This window comes from Macrotis lagotis, chromosome 5 (genome assembly GCF_037893015.1).
Source record: "Macrotis lagotis isolate mMagLag1 chromosome 5, bilby.v1.9.chrom.fasta, whole genome shotgun sequence".
NCBI lineage: Eukaryota > Metazoa > Chordata > Mammalia > Peramelemorphia > Peramelidae > Macrotis > Macrotis lagotis.
In genome coordinates this window covers 177651190-177673400 of record NC_133662.1, presented here as the reverse complement: position 1 = coordinate 177673400, position 22211 = coordinate 177651190, and the positions used below count along the sequence as shown (strand labels likewise).

At 35.8% G+C, this 22211-nt stretch overlaps 1 protein-coding gene across 1 annotated transcript in view; it reads left to right on the top strand.

Moving 5' to 3' along the window:
• Positions 1–2641: 2641 nt before the first annotated feature.
• PLG (plasminogen) overlaps positions 2642–22211 on the top strand; it is a 69575-nt gene continuing 50005 nt past the window's right edge. Inside the window, exons 1-2 of the mRNA XM_074187974.1 lie at positions 2642–2751; positions 11930–12065. Of these exons, the coding sequence (XP_074044075.1) occupies positions 2703–2751; positions 11930–12065 (185 nt within the window). The 5' untranslated portion in view covers positions 2642–2702. The remainder of the gene's footprint in view (positions 2752–11929; positions 12066–22211) is intronic.

Genomic DNA, 22211 nt, shown 5'->3' with positions numbered 1-22211 from the left:
TGCCTTCTGGGAACTAATTTTCCAATGTAAGTGAAAGTTAGGTCATGGCCTTTCTGGTTCTATGTCGCTATATGGCCATGATGCACTAGAGAGAGAGAGTTGCCCTAGAGTACCTAGAGAGTCTTAGACAGTTGCCCTAGAGTACTGAAAAGTTAAGTAACTTATCTAGGGACACATAGGCAGCAAATGTAAAATGTGGGATTTGAATTCAGGTTGTCCTAGCTTCATGGTCAGCTCTCTAGCCATGATGTCATAATGTCTCTCTTTAAAATAATACAAGAAATTATTAGGGCAAATTTATGTGAGTGTTGGGGGTGGGATAAGTTGAGTTGTTACTTTAGCATAATTTGTCAGGGTTCAAGACATTACAGTTTAGAAAAAAATCCCCTCAAACATTTAGGGACCTCTGAAATTCTAAGGTGGAGTGATAGCTAGTCTGGCTTTGTAATAGAATTTTTATTCAGTAATGAAATGTCCATCTCTTTATGGTCCCATATGAGGTCTTCCTCAGGAAAAATTTCTGGAGTGACCTACCATTTCCTTCTCTAGTTCATTTTAGAGATGAGTAACTGAGACAAATAGGGTTAAATAACTAGCCCAGGGTCACACAGCTAATAAGTATGAGAGGCCAAATTTGAACTCAGGAAGATGAGTCTTCCTGATTCAAAACCTACTGTTGTATCCACTGTATTAGAGTGGGCCAGATTATATCCATTGCAATGTCAATCTTATCACTTTTTCTTGAATATTCTTACTGGTCTGATTATTCCTTCTCAGTGTCCTGTGCTGATTCATCATCTATATCATGTCCTTTAATAATAAGGTTCTGTCCTGGACTCCTTCTCTCTCTCTTGGTGATTTCATCAGTTTTCTAGTGTTTAATTTTCACCTCTATGTATTTGACTCCCAAATCTGCACCTTTCTTCTAAGCTCTACCTGGGCATCTCCAAATGTCCATTGGATATTTCAAAATAGATACTCAAGAAGAATCTTAAATTCAATGTAACAAAATGTAACACATTGTCTTTCCCCTCCTAAACCCACCTCTTTTCTGAATGTCCTTATTTCTGTTGTTGCTGTCATAGTTTCCCATTTTTATATTTGCAACCTTGGTGTCATTTTCAACATGTGACTCCTTTTACTTCACACATCCATTCAGTTAGCAAGTGTTGTGGGCTTAATCTTTACAACATTGCTCACATCTGTCTTCTCTTTCTTTCTACTCACATAGCTACAACTCTACTTCATCTCAAACAAGAACAAGTACAATAGTTTCCAAATTAATGCACCTGCCTCAATTCTCTTGTCACTACAATCCATCTTCTCCATAACTTTTGAAGTGATATTCCTAAAGGTTGGAACAGATCCTTTATTCATTAAAAATCCAGTGACTTTTTTTTCTCAAGGATCAAATAAAAATGCCTGTGCCTAGTTTTTAAAGGTCTTCACAGTGTGATCTCAATCTGTCTTTCAAAACATTCTGTGGTCCAGCCAAACTGTTTTTATATCATTATATCACAAATGATAATCCATTTCTCATCTCCATGTTTATTCTGGACCCAAATTGACCAGTAATGAACATCCTGGATTAGAATAAAATGAAATAACTGTAGACCATCTAGAAGCAAATAAAAAGAGATTTACTTAACTATAGCATAGTAAGGACAGTCATCAAGGATTCATAATCAATTCATTTGAACACAGCTTCTGCATTTTTGATGTGCCAAACTTGAATAAACCCAATTCCTCCTTGGAAGCTATGCCAATGTTTTCAGTCTCAGTTTTCTGGACCAACAAAGTCTGAAAGATATTTCATCATCTTTTGATAGCTTGTGTGGGGTAGCTATTGTTGCTACAGTGATGATAGATTCTTATCTCACCCACATTCTTTAGAAACCTTTGTTTAACTTCAAAACTCTACTCACGTACCATTTTGTACATGAAGCCTTTTCTGTTTCTTCCAATGAAAGTATCTCTCCTCCTAAAAATTGATTTTGTATTTATTCTGCAAATATTTTAAGCATGCTTAATTATATACAAGTTGTTCTTGTCATTAGAATGTTGATCACTAAATAATTTTTTAAAACCACTTCAGTTCATTAAGGTTGTGATTTGAATTTAAAGTAGGCATACCTACATGAATGAAATCATTGATCCTTAACAGTGGAAGTCTAGGTCCAAACTATTTCTTGCATATTAGTAGGTATTCATCAAACTACAAAATAACAGTTTTGAGTTGGAGTAATTCTCATTGTTTGGTTGGACTTGGGAAATTTAGTGAGAATGTGTCAAGCTTAAACTTAGTAACAGAAGGACTAGACATTTCAGAGTCAGTGTTTTTCTCTCTTTTAATGAACTAGAAAAGGAAAAGAGGAAGAAAACAAGCATATGGATTATATGTGGAGAAAAAGAGATGGGGGGCAGCCATTTGGAAAAAGGCAATGATAATGGGACATGGGGAGGAGGACTACTTTCATCACTTCCTAGCATCTAAAGCAAATACTGGCATCAAACATTTTGTAAGATCTTTCATGAAAGGTAATGTTTGAACACTTGGAGCAGAATGGCAAGGGTCTCTGGGAGAATAATTAACTTAATTTGACTGTTTTGTTTGTTGATGGTCCTTTTCTCTTGTAAGAGTCAATAAAGCTTGGGGCTTTGGGGACACACAGCCTTCTGGACCTTGCCAAGCCAACCCCAAAATGGAATATGGGAAAGTAGTATTTCTCTTTCTTTTATTTCTTAAATCAGGTAAGACTTTGAAAAATATTTACTTTAATGGAATGTATAATTTTAAGAGTACCTAATTTTTCCTTTTTTTGTAATTTCAATTTTTTTTTCTAGGAAAGAGTAAGCAGATTGAAAGAACTTGAACAATTAAGACTCAAAAATACCTTTGAATACTCTTCTAGTTTGACTTAAAATAAGTGATTCTTGAAATGATTTTATGTATAAATTGGTTCTTTCAGCATTTGATCTAGTGAATTGTCAGGCCAAAAGGTTGTAGAAAACTAAAAAATTTATCAGTGATGATAGCAATTTTCCCATGAATATTTTCAGAATACTGGAGATAAGTACAGTAGAGAGAGGAAAATGAAATGTTTTCCTAGTACTTAAAAAGGAACATTAAAATAATCAAACCAGTCAATTGGCATTGCAAGAAAGGTTTGGCAAAGTGATCAGTAAATAGATTCCATTATTATGATTCTTAATTTACTTAAATTATGACTTTTCACAAAAGGTGCGACTTTAAGACATATAAAGTGACAAAATACCATGTTGAGCATTATAGTCTATTCTTTAAAATTAAATTAGGACTCTAGAAATAGTTATAGAGTACCTCAAAGAGACCTAATTATGTGTGTGTGTGTTTGTGTGTGTGTGTGTGTGTGTGTGTGTGTGTGTGTGTGTGTGTGTGTAACTGGATATTCAGTTAGGAAGATGTAAAAAGTATATTGATTAAATGCTCCCCTGCCTGAGAGTTTTTTTTTTCTGATAGGTTTCTTTAGAATTTTCCATTTTAGTACTTGTTATAATCTTGTTCAACTGTTAGAATAATTTTTGTTTCCTTGCTTCACATTTCATGAGCATTCCTAAAAAAGTATATTAGAAAAAATTCAGAAAGAAACAGACATAAAGATAGGGATTTGCTTGGGCAAACTTTTTCAGTCTTCTGTAAAATTTAATTTCTCACAGCATTTCATAAATTAAAAAATGTATTCCAAGTATATTAGATAGCCAGTATAAAAGATCAAGGATGGAACATTGGATGGAACAACCAGCAAGTAAATTATTATTGCAGGACGATGAGTATGTGGAGGAGATCATTAGGTCAAGAAGAGTGGACAGATAGGAAGGGATCAAGTTGTGAAAATTTCAAAATGTCGAACAGTAGAATTTATCTGATACTAGGGGTAATAGCTTTTATCAAAATCATAAGATCTTATTTTTAAATACCCTAGGGTGATATAAATGAGAAGTTAGAAAACTTTATAAAATGATTTTTCAAAAACTATAATCAAGCACATTTATTTTGCTAATTGTCTAGAAGAAAGAAAAATAAAGAGATAAGGAATAAGCAAATAGCTATTTATGAGAAATGAAGGTTTCTTTCAGTAATCCAAACACATATTAGAAAACTAGGGAGAAATATTCACATCTCATTGCATATATATGTATACATAGACATAATATTAAATATATATTATATATTATTTATTTGTATATTGCTTGCTTTAATCTAAAGGGAAAAACTTTTTTAAAGGTACATCATTTTAAATATTAGAATTTATCTTCATTTTAATCTTTCTTTTAAAAGTTTTTTTAAATTTAAAATCTTTTTTTTATTTTTTACTTTATTATTATTTTAGAGCACTGAAATAGTCCTTCCAAATGGACTGGAATGAACATTTTTACATCTGCATTTAACTGATGTACAACTATTTTGCAAAAATAAAAAAATCCATAAACCCCTATGATCTATTTTTTACAATTCACTTATTTCAGTAATAATATATTATTAGTTTGGGTTTACTCTGTAAAATCATTTTTGCTTTTAAAATAGACAGTCATAAATTATGCTGTCCCATAAATTCAAGTTCCTTCTAAAATACAATAACTTTGAGAAAGCAAGAAAATAGACAAGTTGAACAAATGGTGTCACTTGGGAAGGGTCAAAGTCAACTCTAAAAATTCAAAAGAATAAAAGATTCTAGAGCTAATTCCTATTTCTCTGGAATATAAATTCTTACACTGGTTCTTTTGTGGTATCTTCCCAGGGTGTATTAGATTGTATATTCCAATACAAAAGTGAAAACAAATTCCATCTCTCCTTGTGTATTGATTTTAGGCCTGTTGCCTATTTGACTCCTTAGGAACTTCATACAACTTTTTTTTTTTTTTTTTTTTGCTTTTTGGAAGGCAATGGGTGACTTACCCAAGATCATACAGCTAAGTAAGTATTAAGTATATGAGGCTGGATTTGAATTCAATTCCTCCTGACCCCAGAGTAGGTTCTCTATCCACCAATCTATCCATTGCAGCACCAAGCTGCCCCTAGAACCTCACAAAGTCTGAATTCATTTCTTAAAATTCTAGGACTTGAGAGTTTAGTCTGGAATGCAATGTAGATGCTAGGTTTGAAAGCTTATGTTTTCTTTAAACTTTCTTTTTTTAAATTTTATTAAAGCTATTATTTGAGTTTTACAATTTTCCCCCAATCTTGCTTCCCTCCCCCCACCCCCACCCCCACCCCACAGATAGCACTCCATCAGTCTTTACTTTGTTTCCATGTTGTACCTTGATCCAAATGGGTGTGATGAGAGAGAAATCATATCCTTAAAGAGAACAGAATTCTCAGAGGTAACCAGATCAAACAATAAGACAACTGGTTTTTTTTCCCCGAATTAAAGGGAATAGTCCTTGTACTTTGTTCAAACTCCACAGCTCCTTATCTGGATACAGATGGTACTCTCCTTTGCAGACAGCCAAAAATTGTTCCCAATTGTTGCGCTGATGGAATGAGCAAGTCCTTCAAGGTTGAACATCATTCCCATGTTGCTGTTAGGGTATACAGTGTTTTTCTGGTTTTGCTCATCTCACTCAGCATCAGTTCATGCAAATCCCTCCAGGTTTCCCTGAAATCCCCTCCCTCCTGGTTTCTATTCTTTAAACTTTCTACAATTAAATCAATCAATTAAGCTACTTACATATGATTGACATTATACTAAGTTCTGGAGAGACAAAAAATATTATACAACCCCAGCCCTCCAAGAAGTTATATTCTAATTAGAGAGACATACACAACGTTGTACTTAGAAGATAACTAAAGAGCAGATGAAAAAATGGAGAGGAAGGTTGGGGAAAAAATCTCCTACAGGAAGTAGTGATGAAGTTGAGTCCTAAAAGGCAGCCAGAATTCTAAAATTCAAAGGTTAGGAGGGAGAGTATTCCAAGTGTATGTGATAGCCAGTGTAAAGGATCCAAGATGGAACATTAGATGGGACAATCAGCAAGTAAACTATTATTGAAGGACCATGAGTACATGGAGGAGATTACTAGGTAAAGAAGAATGGACAAAAAGGAAGAGATCAGGTTGGAAAAACTTCTCTATGTCAAACAATAGAGGTTATGTGATCCTAGAGGTAATAACTTTTATCAAAATCATAAGATCTTATCTCAAGATTCATATATGATCAGCCATCCATTAGGTCATTCATTTTTGGGGGTGTCTCAAATTAAGAAGAATGAAAAATTATGTATTCAGGTAGAGGTTGGGTGGCTACTTATTTGGGTGGGGGGGAAAGTTCAAGTTCAAGATGAGATAATCTGAGGTCACCTTTAATTCTAAATTCTAGAAAGGCATACGCTAGCTACTCTTCTCTCCCTTTGTCTACCATAGAACCATTATTTGAAATTGCATATTAAAACCTAGTGAAAGATGGGTTAAGGTGAAGTATGACTCATCAACAGATTAGAGATTCCAGAATAGACCAGTCCTACTAGCTATCTCCAAAGAAACTTGGATTGGGGGGAAACTGGAAAGAAATTAAATAGTTTAATGACAGAGGCAAAACAAAGAGTAAACGTAACCAAAGAAGGTTAAAATCAGGAAATGATGGAAGGAGTTATACCTTGATGGTAAGGGTGGGATGAAAATAGAAGGGTAATTAATGGGTTCTTAAGATCCCCATTTGTTTTGCTTTAGTCTAAGCTTAGGAGAAATGCTCTTGAGTTCTCTTACCTTAGAACTTACAGGAACTGTGAAGAGGTAGGGTTTCTACACAAACCTCTGAGGTTTCATAGGCAGCATCAATCTGCCAAGTCAGCTTTCTTTTTTTTTCTTTCCAAACCTCAGTAACCAATGGGGAGATTCTCCTTCTCTCCCACCCATCCCCATCCTGTCCACAACATACTCACTAACTCTTGGAAGAGAAAGAGAATGTCTCAGTAAGGTTCAACCTAGGAGATCCTCTATCTTCTGAATGTAGCTCAGAGACAACAGTTAATTTCATGCTTCCCTATGGATAGGCAGATCTTTCTGGGAGAAAAAAATAGAACGTTGGAGTAAGTTTAAAATGTAGAGAGTGAGATGAAGGAATGGATGGATAACATTTATCTTAGGAAAATTGTTAATAAAAACATTTAAACCTTACATGGTTTAAACTTATCTATTTAGAATGAATATTATTTAACCTATAATAAGGATTGAGAGGATTGACACTAAGTTCTTTAGATAGGTAAAGGTATTAAAAGGCTGGGGAAGGGTTTTTTCCTCTTGGCTTGACACATGGAAGGGGTTGAATAGAGCTTTTGAAAACTGAATTGAATGGATTAACAGTCATGATGGGGTGCTAACTCCTCAAAAATTGTGTTTTAGGACACATGTTAGGGATTGTCATATTCTAAGATTGATATGACTTTGTGGTATCTGTAGATCTAAATGTTTCTAGAAGGTAGCAATCTCTCACTAAGGTTAGGCACTTTTACTTTAGTCTTTGAATAGGTACTTATTAAATTATTGTAGATAGTTAATTATTGAATTTAATATGCACCTCAAATTCCATATTGAAGAGTAAGGCTCTTGGATCCAGCGATTGGGGAAGTGTGGGATGTCTACAAAAACCTCTGAGACCACACAGGTAGCATCAAAATGGTTCTGGGAACACAGAACTATTCTTGCACCATGAAAGGCTAGTATAAAAGGCTGCTATTGTGTGATATTTACAGGATCAAAGGAGGAGCATTCTAAGGAGACCAAACATGACAAAGAAGGTTCTCAGATTTATCACAGAATCTAAGAGTTGGGAGGAAGCTAGAAGTTTTCTAGTACATCCTGAACATCAGGACAGCCAGGTGAAGCAATGGATAGAGCTGTGGTCCTGAAGTTAGGAAAAGTTGAGTTCAAATCTACCCTGGTACACTTATTGGTTGCATGACCCTGAACAAGTCACTTAACCCTGTTTGCCTCAGTTTCCTCATCTGGAAAATGGACTGGAGAAGAAAATGGCAAACTATTCCAAAATCTTTGCCAAGAAAACCCAATGACATCACTAAGAGTTGGATGTGACTGAACAACACCAATTATCCTGAGTAAGGACTTCAGTTACAACATACTCATGACCTTTTACCTTTTGCTTGAAAAATTTCCAGTGTGGGGGAAGTCCCCATATGAGATCTATTGAAAAACCTGAAATATCTGGTTTGGAGAAGAGAAGGTGGGGGAGTGCTTACACTTTTTTTTTAAATTTAGTCCCAGGAGGCAAAACTAGCAATGATAATTGGAAGCTACAAAGAAGTCAGTTGAGGTTGAGTTAAGTAAATACTCACTACTGGTTTGTTATCCCAAAGTGCAAGTTGTCTTGGGATGTAGTGGCTTCCTCTTTCAAGCAAAAGCTTTTTTTTTGCAGGTGTATTTTATATCAGTAATTTTTGATAAGAGGATTATGGATCTAGTTCTTTAAGGGACCTCTGAGGTCATCCTGCATTATTCCTTCATTTTACAAGTAAGCAAACGTAGGCCAAGGAAATTATGTATTTGCTCAAGCTCACATAAATTGAAAGCATCAGAGGAGGAAGTCAATCTTTTTGACTGTAAAGTCACTGCTGCTGCTTCCACTGGACAAAGCAGCTTCCTTCACCTATGATCTTTTTAGGTGCCCTCCAACTCTGAGATTCTGTGAATTGTTACTAACTGTACCATAGCATCTAAAATGTTTATCAACACTCCCTCACCTCCAGAAAGTACTTAATGATAGCTGTTGAGGCTACAAAAACATGCACATACTTAAGTAAATATTCAAATTCTTTGTCAAGTGTCATAAAGTAATTGCTGCACTGAGTTCAGTCTTGGACTAGAATGGACTGGAATGAAGAGATTCTTAAATCATTTATATGTGTGTGTGTGTGTGTGTGTGTGTGTGTGTGTGTGTGTGTGTGTGTGTGATGACTCTAATAGTCTATGGACCCTTTTTTAGAATAATGTTTTTCATTGTGTAAAGTAAAATGTTTAGGACTACAAAGGAAATCAATTATATTGAAATACAGTTGGCAAGCTATTACAAGTTCACAGACTCCAGTTTAAGAACTTCTACTCTAATGGTGACCTTGGCTTCTAATTTTCATACTTTTCAGCTCATTAAATTTTCCATCCTAGTTTTCTGGGGACAAATTATTTAAAGCCTATGTCTGAGTCTGCCCAAAGGGCAGTACACTCCAGTGAAACGTACAGTGTAAACTGCATATTAGGTTTGGGACAGGTATTTTATTCTTACTCAGAGAAGAATGCTGAACTTGAAAGACACAGTGAGCACTGATAGAATGACTTAAAATAGGATCCAGTAACTTATAATTGTTACAGTCTTCTAGGAGACTGATAGATATCATCAAACATACAGCAGTTTGCAGATCCTGATACTGATAAGATATTTTAGATTTCATCTTGGCTCTCATTGGACCTCTTCAAAAATGAAGGACAAACAGGGCAGCTAGGTGGCGCAGTGGATAGAGCACCAGCCCTGGAGTCAGAAATACCTGAGTTCAAATCCAACCTTAGACACTTAATTACCTAGCTGTGTGGTCTTGGGCAAGCCACTTAACCCCATTACCTTGCGAAAATGAACAAAAAAAAAAAATGAAGGACAAATAACAACTCTGTATTCCTCCAAGTCTATATTTTCACCATATTGATCTCTTCCTCTTGTTGGTGATCATCTTCTCTTGTTAAGAAGCTCCCCTTAGCATTAGCGTCTTTAAGAAGCATTTGCAGTGATCACACCCCAGTAGACCATCTAATCAGATGAGTTAAACCAGGTTGAGAGTAATGGCAGGTCTCAAACCATTGGTGGAGGGCATCTAAGAGATCATAAGTGAAGGAAGCTGCTTTGTCCAGTGGAAGCAGCAGCAGTGTCTTTACAGTCAGAAGTTTGACTTCCTCCTCTGATGCTTTCTATTTATGTGAGCTTGAGCAAACACATAATTTCCTTGGCCTACATTTCCTTATTTGTAAAATGAAGGGATAATTATGGAAAGCCTTTTTGATTGGATAAGAACAATTTGTTCCAAGAGTCATGAGGGCAGTTGGATTAGGTTCTGTGGAGCTCTGAAAGCTTGGTTAGGCATCCGTGAGGCTAAAGTCATCCACTAAATCCTGGGCCTTAGTCAGTCGTTTTGATTTTTGTCCTTCCACTGGACTTTGATGACTCAGGAAGAGAGAGTGAGGCTCAAACATTGTTCAACTTTGCCTTACTTAAATCCGGTTCACTCCCAAGTCAAGACACCAGCCATGATATCATTGACCCTCTTTCAGAATGAAGGTTGCACGACAACAAGAACTTTCAAACCCGTAAGGGCGCCACCAAGCCTGGACATGTCCACTTGATATTTTTTTTTTAGGTTTTTGCAAGGCATTGGGGTTAAGTGACTTGCCCAAGGCCACACAGCTAGGTCATTATTAAGTGTCTGAGGTCGGATTTGAACTCAGGTCCTCCTGACTCCAGGACTGGTGCTCTATCCACTGTGCCACCTAGCCACCCCCCACTTGATACTGATGTTCAAAAAAGGAAACACAAAGGAAAAAAGGATCTAGAAGTCCAGATACCATGTAAAAGCAGATGAGGAAAGGCCAGCTTATCCCCCACTCCTTGTATAAATGTTGATGCCACCTGTATGGCCAGTCAGAAATTTTCTTTTTAAAAAATTAATACAACATTTTAGTCTTCTGTTGTTGTAACAAGATAAAGAAGAAACAAAGGATTATTCAAGTTTGTTTTTTTTTTTTGCTTCATCTTGAAGTAACGAGTACATTCAATGCTGGGTCCCACATGACCAGAAGCAGTTATGAAATTCATCTTTCTCAGAATATCCAATCACTGAGTCATCATGTACTGAGAGTCCTCAGAAGTATCCATGGGAGCTCCAGACACACACTCACTGATTGGTTCCAATAGTTCAATTAAATCTCTACTACACATATATCAATATCATTGAGGATGCCTTTGATGACATAACAAGAAAAATGACTTTTCAATGTTATAATAAAACTCAGATGAGATTAAAACCTTCAGTCATGGAGGTTAGGCCCCCCAGAATCCTGATTGTTGTATATGGGGAGGCCCTCTAGATCAGAGGTGTCAGAAACTAAGCTGCACCTGACCACTGGAGAGCAGCCAAACCATATAAAAATGTAACTGGGAAACGTTCAACAAAATAAATAAAAATAGAGTTCATTATAAATTATATAAATTTGTGGGCTTTTAAGTCAACATGTGATCAGAAGGTTTGCTTTCTATTTGAGTTTGACACCATTGTTCTATATTATCCTGACTGTGTTAATTGCATCAAGTCCCAAGATATGACAGCATCTCCTGGAAGAGATCTGTATTCATTCAAAGGAGTCTGGTCTATAAATCTACAGAGAAAAGAGTGAGTGTATGAAAAAAATCTGTTGTCCAGATTTCAAAATGCAATCAGATAAATACCTTATTAAGACTGTCATATATATATATATATATTTCTAGAACAGATAATATAGATAAATAATAAGGTAAGTCTGATAGTCAGCTAGGTGGTACAGTGGTTAGAACTGTGAATCAGGAAATCTTATCTTTCTGAGTTCAAATTTGGCCTCAAACACAGCATGCTGCCTTACCAAATATTTACAATTTATTAGAAGAACCACTTCATTCAAAAAATTTCTTCATGATGAGATTTTTTTTTGGGAGAGGATTAATATTAAGCATAATATTTAGTTTCAATGGCTTCTCATTGCTTAAGGAATGACAGTCAAATTCCTTAGCAAGAAACCTTATTCAGGACTCCTACTTTAGCCTCAATTTACTTTTCCCTCCTCTGAATTCCAAAATATTGATGGTAGTAAGTGACTGGTATTTATCCTTCCTCTGAATGTTTTTTTCTTTTCTTCCCTCTTTAGGACAAGGACAGTCTCTAGAGAAATATGAAAAAACAGAAGGAGCTTCGCTTGTTAGTTTGCAAAAGAATGAATTTGTGGCAAGTAGCATAGAAGAATGCGAAGCAAAATGTGAAGGGGAAACTGAATTCGTCTGCAGGTAAGTTCACTTGTGCTCCAACTGTAAATGTATTCTGATGGTTGAGACACTATTTGCTGGACAAAGCAAGAATTTTTTTAGCACTGCAAAAAGGTAACCTCTATTTACAGAAAAATGATTTAAAGACATTCTATTTTTCTTTACTAATAAATGTAGAACAGGAATTATCCAGTTTTTAAAAATTCTTTATATATTTATCTTCAGGATTTCTATCTTCCACTATTAAAATCCTCCCAATGGACTGTATCACAGTCATTTTTCTACTTGACACTCCAAATAAGGTTCCATCATTTCTTTATCATGTATGGCCCTGGCTCTCCTGAAAAGTCTCTTTGGGAAACAAGTTATAGGAAAGTTTTTTTAGATCTGAAGTTGAGGGGAAAAACACATACCCCAAAAAACTAAAGATCCCCTCTCTCAGAGTCAGTTTGCACATGGTTCATTCATCATTGTCTGATAGTGAAAGTAAGGATTTGTTTATCAGCATGATGTGGATTTAACAAGAAAAAAGAATATGGTGCTGCATAGCTGAGTGTATGCAAATAGCATTAGCCTTTCAAATTTCCCTGAGGCTCAGTGTATATTAACTAATATTCACTCTAGAACATTACTAAGAGTGGTACATTATTGTTGAACATGAATATGTTTGTAACTTTTATAGCTTCCCATTGCCTACAGAATTAAGTCCAAACTTCTTAGCAGGAGTCCTCAAGAACCTCTAGGACTTGTTCTCTGCCTCTATTACCAAGCCTGTTTTTCACTAATTTTTCTTCTGCTAAATTTAAATAGTTCTTTGTATCTCCCTCTGGTATTTATCACATTCTACATTGTATTAGGGTATTAGTGGATTATAAACTGCTGAGACCCAGAATTTGGAAAGCAATGTAGCAGAGTGGATAGGTTAAACCCTGTTTCCGCACATCCTAAATGCATATGACATATTCTAAGTAAAAGGTCAAGTAAGCATCTGATATTATAAATTATGAATACACTGTCAACCTGTGTCCCTGGAGGGTATTTCTTTAATAGAAGTTCCTGCCACACTGATGAAATCTTGGGCTCAGAACCAGAACCAAAATATTCTTATAGCACCAAGATACATCTAAATTACTCAATGAATATTTGACCTAAATGTGTGAATTAATCTCTAAGAAACATCTTGATAGTATCTGCATTGGCTTACTTCCTAGGAGCTATGGCTGTGACTACTTAGTGGCATGGCAACAGAATGAGGAATTGGATTGAAAACTGCTTTTATGAAAGTTACTCTAAAAATGTATATCAATAGATCCCTGCCCTTCCCTTCTTCCCTTCCCTTTCCTTATCTTCCCTTTTCTTTTTCCTCCCCTCTCTTCTCCCCTCCCTTCCTCTACCCTCCTTCTCTCCTCCCCTTTCCTCTCTCTTTCCCTCCCCTCCCCTTCTCTCCTCTCCTCTTTTTTCTTCTATTCTTTCTCCTTGTTTCATCATCTTTTCTCTCTGGCTCTCTTTTCCTCTATCTTCTTTCCCTCCCTGTCTCTCTATCCCCCCCCCCCCTCTCTCTCTCTCTCCTCTTCCCCCACACCCAGAATACATGTTCCAGGCAAATTTTACCTCACCATAATAGGCAAATAGGCTAATTTACCAAAACAGCCTCTATATAGGGAGTCTATTTTTAAAGATTGAGCCCTGAACACCCAAGCAGGTATATGTCTATTGTACTGTCTCATTCAAAAAGAAAATGTCCAGATGTCAGGTTTAACTGTTTCTAAGTCATGTGTTGATAGAGAGGACTAGCAGTGGTCCATCAGTGACATTGAGCTAGAGCTGTCATCTACTGTTGGTTATCTAGTCTGGGAGTCCGAACAAAGAGAGAAAGAACATAGTCACTCTGGCTGCTATTTGTAGTGTGGAGAGGGAGAAAGAAGGGGAAAAAACAAACAGAAGCTAGAAAAACTTAAAATGGAGAGATGAGAGCTGTCTCCTTCCCCTCTCAGCAAGGAGAGAGGAAGAGAGTCCACAGAGTTTTAGTGACTATGATGCTCTGTGTCTAATTTCTGAATAATACTCCAGAAGTCAAGGTCACACTTCACCATCATCACCAATGAGCATTTATTAAGTGCCTACTATATACAAGACACAATGCTAGGCATTAAGGATACAAAGGGGGAAATCAAATAGTAACTGCCTTTAAAGAGCTTATAGTTTCAGTGACAGCTTGGGAAATAGCACCATCTGCATTATAAAATTAATTCCAGATCTGGTTTAGTTCATTCCCCAAAAATCGAACTGATGACCAAATTTAGATAATCTACGTATGGTTTCTGTGATTTTAGAGAAGTTGTTCATGAGTTCAGGACTGGGAGTAAGGAGAACCCAGGAATTAATTCAGGTTCTGCTACTGACTCACTGCATATATGACATTTTCCTTCCCAAAGCCTCAGTTTTCCCTTTCTGTAAAATGGGAGAGTTGAACTAAGAAGCTAAGGACTCTTTCAGTTTAATATTCTTCATTCTCTCAAAGGTGATCTTACTGCCAGCTTCTGAAACAAGTGCTTCCAGAAAATATTCATGCTCTGCTTCTAAATAATGTTCTATGTGCTTTCCAGTTCTTCAAGGTCAGATTGGAAAATGGCATGATGGACACTCTGAGCTTACTGACAGATTCAGTCCAAGTTTATGATAAATCAGAAAGAACTGGCTGTATTTCAATTGAAAACTATTTGATCTCCTCTGTCCTAAGATGCTAATTACATGTGTTTTATTAACAAGCTGGGATGTCTCAATGTAATAAAATCCTTTCTAAATATTTTTTCCAAAAGCTTCTTTTGAAACAACTGGCATATAAAAAGTATTAATAATTCCAACAATACTTTCTCACTGAACTTGAGAGATAAAAGATATGGCATCAGAGTCTGTTACTTATTATCTGTGACATTTTTTCAAATGCAAAACAAAAAGGAAATTAAAGCACTTGGTCAGGATCACACAGGAGTCTGTGAGGTAAAATTTGAACTCAGGTCTTCTTGACTGCTGGTACTTTACTCAGTAAGCCAATGAAAAGCTAGAATATAGATTCCTGAACTTGGTATCTGTAAGACTTGTGTTCAAATTCAAACACTTACTAGCAGTGTGAGCTTGGGCAAGTCCCTTTACCTCCATAAAATAGAAGATTGTTGTGATATTTAAAGGAGAGAATGCTGTATACATATATTCTGTCAATCTTAAAGCTCTATATCAATGTCATAGATTATTTTAATTATCTGCCCATGGGCAAGATTGAATAGATGTATAGAACAAATGCACAGAAGAGTAGTTTGTATACTATGCATCTGAATTAACTTTCTTAAGCCATAATGTTCAATTAAAGATGAAGTATAGGCATGTTGCAGATCTTGCCAAAGTATTATTACTATTTGGTAAAAAAAATTTCCCGATTCTAATAACCATGGTGCCATTTATACTCTCCAACAAGCTTATGGGATGATGAATGGATCATTGGTATAAAATGGCAATCTTTAATGTACTGGGAATTAATAAACCTATTAGTCTGCTTTCTATTGCAGACTGGGTTGGTTCACACTATTCTATCTATTTTTTTGCTTCCTTCATTTGTTTGTTTATTTGTTACTTATTTTAAGCATTATTTTTAAGTTTTGAGTTCCAAATTCTCTTTCACCTATCTCCTTCCCCACTCATTGAGAAGGCAAGCAATATGATATCAACTATTTATATAAAATCATGCAAAACATTTTCATATTAGTTTTGTAGCAAAAACAAAAAAGAAAAATGAAGAAAGTGAGAAAATCATACTTAAATTTGGAGTCAGAGTTCATCAATTCTCTGAAAGTGAATAGTATTTTTTCATCATGAGTCCTTTGGAATTGTCTTGGATCATTGTATTGATCAGAGTAGCTAAATATTTCACAGCTGATCATCATTACAACATTGCTCTCACTATCTACAGTGTTCTTCTGGTTCTTCTGTTTTACTTTGCATCAGTTCATATAGATCTTTTCATGCTTTTCTGAAACCACCCTCCTTACTTCTTATAGAACAATAGTACTCCATCACACTCTTTTGCTATCCCTTGTAACATTACCCAACTAATGGAAATTCCCTCGAATTTCCAAGTTTTTGCCATCACAAAAAAGCTGCTATAAAAATCAATATATATAGGTTCTTTTCTGTTTTTCTTTGATCTCTTTGTGGTATAGACCTTGCTGTGATTTTGCCGGATTAAAGAGTTTACACAGTTTTATAGACCTTTGGACATATTTCCAAATTGTTCTCCAGAATGGTTGGACCAGTTCACTACTCCATCAACAATTCATTAGCGTTCTATATTCCCTCTTCCCCTCCAGCATTTGTCATTTCTGATAGCTTAAAAAAGATGGTACCCCAGAGTTCTTTTAATTTGCATTTTTCTCTAATCAACAGAGATTTGGAGCAATTTTTTTCATATAGCTGTAGATAGCTTTGATTTATTCTTCTGAAAACTGCCTGTTCATATTCTTTTTTACTTTAGTTTATGTTCTTTTCATCTATAACAATTCTGAACTTATTGAACTCAAACAGTGTAGGGTTAATGGTTCAAGGTCAATATAACAGGAAATGTCCTATGTTATGTAACATTTTAATCAGTGACTTGAACAAAGACATCGATGGAATGCTTTTCATATTTACACATGAAAAAACTAGATGAGACAGGATTCAAAAAAGTCTTGATACCTCAAACAGGCTCAAATAGAAATAAACATTAAGTCTTACACTTGGGTATAAAGCAGCAATTTCAAAAGTATAAGATGGAGGAAGATAAGGCATGTTTTCATATAAATTAATCTGACAAAGATCTGGGTATTTTGGGGAGGTGGATAATTGACTTTAAGTTCAATGTGAATCTGCACATTGTGTGGTAATAAGAAAAGTTAACAGAGTTTGGGGCTATGTTAACAGGCATTGAATCTAGGAATAGGGAAATTATAGTCCAACTGAACCATGCTTTAGTCAACCTCTGTATGGACTATGGTGTTCAGTTCTGGGGCTTACAGTTTAAGGTGGACAATCTAAAGGGACCTTGAACCTGTGCCATCTGAGGCTTAGTTCAAAGTATTAGACATAGCTATCTTGGAGAAAGTGCCAAGACTACTCTCTTCAAGTATTTGAAAGTCTTTCATGTGGAAGAGGGATCAGATGTATTCTATACATTAGGGCAGAACAGGAATAGTGGGTGGAAATTTCAAAGACCTGTCTAAAGGGGGAACAGGATGCTTTAAGGGTTGGAATTTCTTGGAAGAATTCAGACAGAGGCTGGATTTCTTGTATGCTAGATATACAAGATCTATCTTGTATGAAAGATATATCTAAATTTTATATATATATAAAAGAATATATATGTATGTGTCTATAAGTATATATATAAAAGTATATATATATATATATATATATATATATATATATATGTATATGTATATTCTTAGAGGAATAGGACCAGATGGCTGTCAAGATACCTTCCACCTCTGATTATGATCCTATATTGCCTGGAACATAACGGGCATTTTAAAAATGTTTAATGAAGTCTTTGGCAGAGAATTTATTTCAATCAACACATAATACCAATTGATTCATTATAAATTATTCCACCATCCATGAGTCATTTTTATTGTATACACTAGAGAGGTATCATGGTAAAGTAGAAAGGATGCCAAGCTTACAGTCAAAAGACTTGGCTTTATGTATGTCATTGCTCTGATATTCACTAGCTACGTCACCATAGAAAAGTCATTTTCTTTTTCAACCTCAGTCCCTTCATTTATAAAAGAGGAATATTAATATACTCACTCAATGCTCCACAGGGCTATGATAGAGTACTGTGTTCAAGTGTGAGATATTCTTATATCAGTTCTACTGCCAGCTATGTGATGGCCTCAGTGTTCTATGATCAGATGGTGGCCCAGTGGATAGAGTGTGGGCCAGGAGTCAAGAAGACTACATTCTGTTGTTGCTGAGTCATCTTTTCTGTCATGTTCAACTCTTTGTGACCCTACTTGGAATTTTCTTGGTAAAGATAATGGAGTTCCTTGCCAATTCCTTTTTCAGATCGTTTTACAGATAAGGAAACTGAGGCAAACAGGGTCATATAGCTAGTGTCTGAGGTCAGATCTGAATTCAGGAAGATGAATGTCACACACAAACTATGTGACCCTGGACAAGTCACTAAACATTAACTTGCCTCAGTTTCCTCATTAGTAAAATGGGACTAATAATAGAATCTACCTCCTAGAGTTTCTGTGAAGATTAAATGAGATAAGGATTATAAAGTGCTTTGAATATTGTAGGTACTATATGAATATTTTTAAAATGAGGTAACAATTGTACTGATATATGCATGATACATAATAAACACTATGTAAACAGTAGCCCTTATTCTATCAATATTTTCATCATCATCATCATCATCATCATCATCATTGTTAGTAGTAATAGTAGTAGTAGTAATAAGGATGGTGGTGGCAGTGGTGGTGGCAGTGGTGGTAGTGGTGGCAGTGGTGATTGGTAGTATAAGTAGTAATACTAGTAGTAGAAGTAGTAGAAGTAGAAGTAGTAGTAGTAGCAGTAGTAGTGGTGGTGGTGGTGGTAATGGTAGTAGTAGTAGTAGTAGATACCTATCAGCTTTAAATCTGTGATCTTATGACCACATCCTAGGGAACCAATAAACAGTTGTACATTCTGACTTCTACTGATTATTATAATAAATGCTCTAATTACAGAGAATTGTCATAAACTAACAACTTCACATGAGGCTATACAGATTGTTGTTTCCTAGTTTTTTTAATATACTGCTTCTAAATTTACTATTTTGCACCTTTAGAAGGTGAGGGCAAACTCCCTTTTCTACTGGCCAAAATTAGCAAAATTAGTGTATTATTAGAAGATTAAGTCTTCAGATACAAAGTAGCAGTGTGATTCTGGTCAAGTCGTTTAACTCTGTTTGCCTCAATTTCATCATCTGTCAAACAGGAAACTATTCCAATATCTTTGCCAAGAAAATCCCATATGGGGACATGAAAAATTAGACATGAATGTGATGACTGAACAGCAAACTATATGAGAGAGAGAGTAGTAGGTTTCTGAAATAAGTTTGCTTCATTAAATAATAAATAGGGAAGAAGGAGAAAAGAAAGACAGGTGGATACAACATTAGTCAGTATAGGGCTCAAGCTAAAATTATTGGGAAGTTCCACTAGCCATGACACATCAGTAAAGTGTTTGGGACGTGCAAGTGTGTCCTGGCACTCACCACAGAGTACCAGTTTAGATCATGAGTCATCCTTCAGGATCTCTGACAAACAATCACACAATTTATGAGATGCCACTGTTTGGAGCTTCATTTCAATTCAGGATGTCTTCTAGGAGGAAGACTGTCTTGTTCAGTAAGTGAAACACAGTGTTGATAATTAGAAGATGAAACCAGACCCACTCTGGGATGTGAATCCCTTTGTTAGCCAAGAAGCCCTAGAAGGATGCAAATGGACAAGGCTGGGAAGGGAAGGTGAAACTCAGCAAGAGCAGTAAGGGGGACTGGAAAGCTGCCAAATACTTTCATCTGAATGGGCAAGGCCACATCCTAGTGTCAAACAGTGGGATGAGAGTTGGGGGAGTAAAAGATCGGATCCAAGAGAGCTGCCCAGGTAGCAGATCTGAATAAACCAGATAAACTATTTTAAGTTTCTTTTCCATAAGTGGCAAATAGACCTAACTTAGTTTATATGGAAGCAAATACCTTTGGGATTGTTTTGGTTGTGGTGGTTGTTGCTGTTGTTTTGCTTGTCATATTCTACTTCTAAATTTACTATTTTGCACCTTTAGAAGGTGCAATCCTTTTTTGATTATATTGTGTCCCTTGTTCTTCCCAGCCTTCTTATCTAGCCCAGGACCTGACATGTTCAGAGTAGGATAAAATCATTTGTGCTGACCTTACTGTCAAAATTTCCATAATCAGACATTAGTACTGGTTCAATGAATTGAGTGGGATTATAGACCACAGATTTAGAGCTATCAGAGATCCAGAAGCTATCTAATCTAGTCCTTTCATTTAGTATGGAGGGCAGGATTGAGACCTAAAGAGGCTAAGTAGCATTTGAATTCAGTCCTTCTGACTCCAAATATAATACTCCCTATATGAGGGATCTTACGGTGCCTCAACATGTAGATGTCCCTGAATTATTAAAGGATATGCTAAAGAAGCATAAGCTCTGCTAGCTCTACCAGGCTGGAAAGACTTCAAATAGGGGTCCAATGAGAGACTGTATGTCTGTATTCTGGAAGGATTATTCTACCTAAGAACTCATTCCTAGAAGATTGTGTTCAGTCATCTTCAGTTGTGTCTGATTCTTTGTGATCCCATTTGGGGTTTTCTTGGCAAAGATACTGGAAGAGTTTGCCATGTCCTTTGTTAGCTTATTTACAGATGAGGAAACTGAGTTAGAAAGGGCTAAGTGACTAATCTTCCTGAGTTCAAATGTGGCCTCATATATTTGCTAGTGTGTGACTCTGGGCAAGTTACTTAGCCCTGTTTGTCTCAATTTTCTCATCTATAAAATGACCTGGAGAAGGAAATGACAAATCACTTCTGTATCTTTGCCAAGAAAACCCCAAATTTGGTCCCAGAGTCAGAGATAACTGAAAAATGACTGAACAAATCTTTCTATCTAACCCCACTCTTTGGACCACTTCATAATATGTATTTAATCTTTTATTGCAACATACCCTGTCTTTCTAAGCTAGTTCAAAGTTGAAAGTCTTTGTTGGTCCTTTGTGCTCTTTCATTTCGATGTCACATTTCATTGTGTTTAAAAATTATCAGGGATCATGACTATCTAATTTCACATGCTTAGGGTCTAGGGTTGGTAAAACTGTCACTGCTAGAAGAAATTAGAAACAGAACCATAACCAGAACCAAACTGAAAAAAAAATTTAGGAACAAATGAGGGTTTATTGAATTTTCCAGAAAGGAATCTCCACCCGTAGGGATAGAGATTCCCTAAAGAACAAAAGGACAAAGTTTATCTAGCTTTCAATTTGGACAGGAGGTAAAGTGGGTATAGGGTACTTTGGGACTGAATGAGGTCAGTTGCTGGGAACTTGCAGAATAGTACCCTTGTAATTCTTGCTACCTGATCTAATAGAAAAAAAAGGTAATTTCTTCATCATTTCTCTTAATTTTTTTGTTACTCATTTTTTCTATGCTCAGTATTTTTTTTTGGAAATAGGAAATTGGTGAGTGCTATTTTCTACTAGTCTGCTATCCATTTTTTTTCCTAGCTGTTTTTGACTGATTAGTGACTTCTTACTCTCAACAGCGGGAGTCTTTGGGTTTATTCACCACTGGGTTATTGTGCTCATTTCCTTCAATGTGTTGAGTACCTAATTTATTCTAATGATCAATATCTTAACTAGTATCAAATCATTTTTATGAATACAACTTTGTAGCACAGTATAAGATATGGCACCACTGGACTCCTGTCTTTCTACTTTCCCCTCCATTATTTCCCTTGAGATTCCTCCAGATTTCCCTTTTGTATGTCCAAGTGAATATTGTTCTTCATTCCCTAACTCTATTTTGAATGGGATGGTATCAATAATTATATTTTTAGATAGTATTGCCATTATTGCCATTTTTATTTTATTGGCTCAATCTACTCATGAACAATTAATATTAATGTAGCCGTTTGTCTTCATTTCCATATAGACAGGTTCATAGTTATCTATATCTTGCCTATTAGACTCCTAAATATTTTGTACTTTGTAGTTACTATAAAAGGAATTTTTCTTTTTGTCTTATTGTGCTGAATCTAATTGATTATATGCAGAGACAGAGTTGATTTTAGTGGATATATTTATATTTTGCAACTTTGCTGATTATCATTTCAATTAATTTTTAGTTGGTTTTGTAGGATTCCAGTAGTAAACTATATCATCTGCTAAAAGTGATGTTTGTTTGTTCTGCCTAGGCTTATTTCCTCAATTTCTCTTTCTTGCCTAATTGCTATAAAGAACATTTCTAGGGATTAAATTAAATTGTAGGGGTTATAATGAGCCAACTAAATGATGCAATGGATAGAGCACTGAGAATCAGAAAGACCTGAGTTCAAATCTAGCCTCAGATAC